Raw genomic sequence first — 4,122 nt, forward strand, 5'->3', positions numbered from 1 at the left:
GCCAACACCTCAACTAGTAATGTCATCAAATGAGCTAGTTGTAATGGGTGCCGTCGTTACAGTACATGTGGTATATAAAGCATGTTACGCATATTCCGGGTGAGCCGGAATACTGTAGTCTTTTTGGCTCAGTGGGATGTAGCGCGAGCGTAACCGTACATCATTACAAGAGTATTCCGGCTCACTGGTCAATGGGTTTTGATTGGCTCGCTAGTTGGGTGGGCTAAGCGAGCAATCAGTGTAATTCCTTACCTGGCTGACAAGGGGGCGTCCTTGGGGGCTTAAGCTATTATATACACACCTTAGCATCCTGAGTAGTAACGGGCCTAGAAGCAAGTACGAGATGATACGCTAGAAGCCTCTACATCCGTGCCGGGACGTCACGGACTATAGGGGGGGATAATTGTAACGGGTGCCGCCGTTACAGTACATGTGGTATATAAAGCATGTTACGCGTATTCCGGGCGAGCCGGAATACTGTAGTCATACATCATTACACTAGTACAGGAGAAGACTGAGCATCAAATCTGGCTTGAGCAGAAGAGGCGGCAGCCACCAGTTATTGATGAGTATATCAAGTACTGCCTGGCAGGTATTACACCAGAAGTTGACCCAAAGTCCTGGTGGATGGAGCCAGCACAGCATGCAACCTATCCCAACCTGGCGGTGATGGCATTAGACATACTGTCAATACCAGCGATGTCTGCCGAGCCTGAACGCCTATTTTCCAGTGCCGCTCTCACAATTATTGAAAGGAGGAATAGGCTTGGAGTTGAGTCAGTTGAGGCATTAGAGTGCCTAAAATCCTGGTACAGGGGAGGAGGCACAGCTTGGGTAGATAATTGAATTAGTGACGACGGGTCGAGAGTAGATGACAGCAAGGTATATTGTTAGTATTGTAATATATTGCTATATCACCATATTAATATCATGATATATGGCGTGATACAATATCGCAAGATGTAATATGCTGACAATATCATACACCATAATTCTGACAATATATCATGATATCATATAATAATATGATATCTAGGATTTAATGGACTTGTTGCCTGAGAGATCGGAGAGGGCTGATTCGCTGGTTGAGGGGCCGGTGAGGCATCTGAACGTATATTTGCTAGCGGAGGAATAAGCTGTTGTGTTTCTATGAAGATTAGTAGAGGCTTAAATATGTTGGTGTAGTTACTTACCCTTTATTCGCCCCCGGCGTCTAGCAAATAGGTAAGATTTATGGTCGGTCACTACTGGTAACCTTTTGAGTTCATTCACGAAATTAGTTATGTAGCGCTCCTGGGGGAGGCGAATAACGTCTTTGATGAGCTTGACTCGATCTTTAGCGTCAAGGTCGCCAATGTCTCTGAAGACCTTGTAGTTATTATTCGTGGCAATGTAGAGCGCGATAATAGCAAACTCTTGTCCATATGTGTAAAAGCGCTCTTCAATGGATCCAGGATTCGCCCCCTGGCGGCACGCATCGAGTACACGTCGTATTGTCTGCTCCGCTTGCGTTCTTGATTCTCCTCAAGACGAACCCTGAACATACTCACAACCCTAAGCAAAGAAAGCACTCTTGTTGAAATGTTCCCAAAGAGAATTACTTCGTATAAATGTCTTGAGCCTCTTTAGGACGTTTTTCAAACGCTGCCTTTAGGTCTAGGTATTCTCCTGTCTCGAATTGAACAAGAACTTGGGACGGCATTTTGTGGGGAAGACGGTGGGGAAGCTGGATGGACGTGGGCAGAGAGCTACTTTTAACGCATCGGCGATTCGCGTAGACCACGTGCTGAAGCGTCGGGCGAATGCTGTGCCGACGTGAACAAGGCTCCTTGTCTTAAGTTCGGCATTATAGTTTTCCCGTATCCCGAGGCTGTCGCTGATACTACCAAAAGCTTATATTGTGATGCTCAACAAAGTTCCGTGACGTGTATAGAGGACAGGCTCTCAAAACCAGCTCTTTGCTATGCCTACTACGCTCGAATTCCACGGTCGCAACCCCATCACATTCGAATCTGCTGAAAAAGTAGAAGCGAACGTCATCCGCCAGCTAGGTTACGGTCCTGCAGCAGCAGAGCTCCGGCAGGAACTTTGGAAGGAGAGAAGAGAGATTGAAGCCATTGCTAAACATCACCTTGGATTAGGAAGTGAGCTCAGCTACACTGTCCTCGAGCAGTCGACATGGATCCAAGGCGGCTTCAATATTTGCGTACCTATTGAGGCAAATCTTGGCAAGTTATCGAAGAAACTTATCTTTCGATGCCCGATGCCACACAAGCTTGCCGAAAGCATATACCCCGGCACGGTAGATGAGAAGCTCAGCTGTGAGTTGGGAGCATATATGTGGATGCAGGATAAGTGCCCTGATATCCGTATCCCTCACTTATACGGCTTTGGCTTCTCGGACAGCCGACATGTGAGCCACCTTCCTACAGTCTATTCCGTGCCGTTCCTAATTCTGTTTGGAGTCTAGTTCGGCCAATTTACCCACGCAGAGCACCGACCTCTCCATGTGCGCCTCTCCCGCCTGTTCTGGCAGTGCTTTTATAGCCTCTTTCGATACCCTACCCTATCACAATATACGCCCCACCAGAAGAGGAGCAATTTCCGTACGCCCTATATGCTGCTTGAGTATATAGACTCAAGCACGGGTGAGATGCTTCAAACACGTGGGAGGCACAACGGGAAGACCCGGCTTGCAGGAGGAGGTGTTCCAAGGCATATCACGCATAATCTTGTCTCTCGCCCGTATACCTCAGCCGAGAATAGGATCGTTTCAGTTCCACGACGATTGTGCTGTGACACTGACAAACCGGCCGCTTACATGTACAATAGTAGCACTAGAGAATGAAGGCACACAGAGGATAGCACAAAAGGATGACACCTATGCGTCTACTGAGCCCTTCGTATCCGACATGATTACCTTCCATGACAAGCGCCTCCTCAACAACCCGAACGCAGTATACGACGCTGGAGACTGCCGTACCCAGATGACCCAGAGGATGCTACTCCGGGCTCTCTCACATCAATATATCAACCGTGCTCGCCGTAATGGGCCGTTTCTGCTGCAGCTTACCGACGTCAATCCCTCCAACATCTTTGTCGACAAGGAATGCAACCTTACTTGCCTTGTCGACCTTGAGTGGATATGCGCTCTTCCTGCGGAAATGCTTGCAGTACCATACTGGCTTACTGGACGACGCATTGACGAGATAGAAGAGGATCACTTAATTAAGTTCAGCGAAATACGACGGGAGTTTATGGATATATTAGAGGAAGAAGAGCAGGGTCTGGGAGAACATAACATTTCAATATCAGGAGCTATGCATGACACGTGGGATTCAAAAGGAGTTTGGTATTGGTATTGTATATCGTCGGCGAATGCTATGCTTACTCTTCTTGTGGACCACATCTGCCCTGCATTTTCAGCAGAACTATATTCAGACTTCGAGGAGGTTCTGTCGAAGTTTTGGTGTGAGAATGCAGAGGACGTTGTTCAACAAAAGGTTGATGATAATATCAAATATAATGAGGAACTCCGACGGCGATTCGGGGAATCAGCAACTATATAGTGTAGAAGGAGGCATTGGTCAAATAAAATAGGATCCATCTTCAACAGTGCCCTCTAACCGCTATCAACTCGATTATTTGTTGTTTTTCCTTTAGCCTTCTTCTCCGCCGCCTCCTTTCTAGCCTTTCTCTCAGCTCTATCCCTCTTGGTGTTGTCGCCAGAGGAGATCACTATCCCTACATCGCGCCCCTTGCCGGGCGATTTGGCGATGGTGATTTCCTCTGTAAGCCTAGCCTGGCCGCTCTGGCAATATGAGCATGTTGGACGACACCGCTATACTCCCCTACTCCCCCGATGAATGGTCGCCACCACTGTTGCCATCTTTAGCGTCGGCCATGTTTTGAGCTCCTGCGACGGTGCCGCTCTCTCCTCGCTCGTAAGAGGGCTCGATGCGTGAGGAACACGTAGCGCGTATGGCGAGGAGTCCGTTTTGCTTCATCAGTACATAGAAGTTAAACCAAATCGAAGAGACCACGTACAATATGCAAAGTTTAGCCTATGCGCTTTTCTCTCAAGAAGCTGGGTGAGCCTCTGATACCGTGGCTATCGCGGCT

At 48.0% G+C, this 4,122-nt stretch overlaps 3 protein-coding genes across 3 annotated transcripts; 1 reads left to right on the forward strand and 2 right to left on the reverse strand.

Moving 5' to 3' along the window:
- Positions 1–1,032: 1,032 nt before the first annotated feature.
- On the reverse strand, positions 1,033–1,702 carry VC83_09549 (uncharacterized protein; the record flags this gene model as incomplete). The annotated part of the gene is made up of 5 exons (XM_024472962.1): positions 1,033–1,147; positions 1,194–1,213; positions 1,273–1,464; positions 1,536–1,554; positions 1,602–1,702. 5 exons carry the CDS (start codon positions 1,700–1,702, stop codon positions 1,033–1,035), a joined length of 447 nt encoding a protein of 148 aa, XP_024319485.1.
- A 261-nt stretch (positions 1,703–1,963) lies between these two features.
- Positions 1,964–3,569, forward strand: VC83_09550 (uncharacterized protein; the record flags this gene model as incomplete). Its single annotated transcript, XM_024472963.1, has 3 exons — positions 1,964–2,413; positions 2,471–2,606; positions 2,833–3,569. The coding sequence occupies 3 exons, from the start codon at positions 1,964–1,966 to the stop codon at positions 3,567–3,569; spliced, it is 1,323 nt and encodes a 440-aa protein (XP_024319483.1).
- Positions 3,570–3,599: 30 nt separating this feature from the next.
- On the reverse strand, positions 3,600–3,905 carry VC83_09551 (uncharacterized protein; the record flags this gene model as incomplete). The annotated part of the gene is made up of 2 exons (XM_024472964.1): positions 3,600–3,809; positions 3,856–3,905. 2 exons carry the CDS (start codon positions 3,903–3,905, stop codon positions 3,623–3,625), a joined length of 237 nt encoding a protein of 78 aa, XP_024319484.1. The 3' UTR covers positions 3,600–3,622.
- Between the last annotated feature and the right edge of the window lie 217 nt (positions 3,906–4,122).

The sequence above is a fragment of the Pseudogymnoascus destructans genome, assembly GCF_001641265.1.
Source record: "Pseudogymnoascus destructans isolate 20631-21 unplaced genomic scaffold scaffold_73, whole genome shotgun sequence".
NCBI lineage: Eukaryota > Fungi > Ascomycota > Leotiomycetes > Thelebolales > Thelebolaceae > Pseudogymnoascus > Pseudogymnoascus destructans.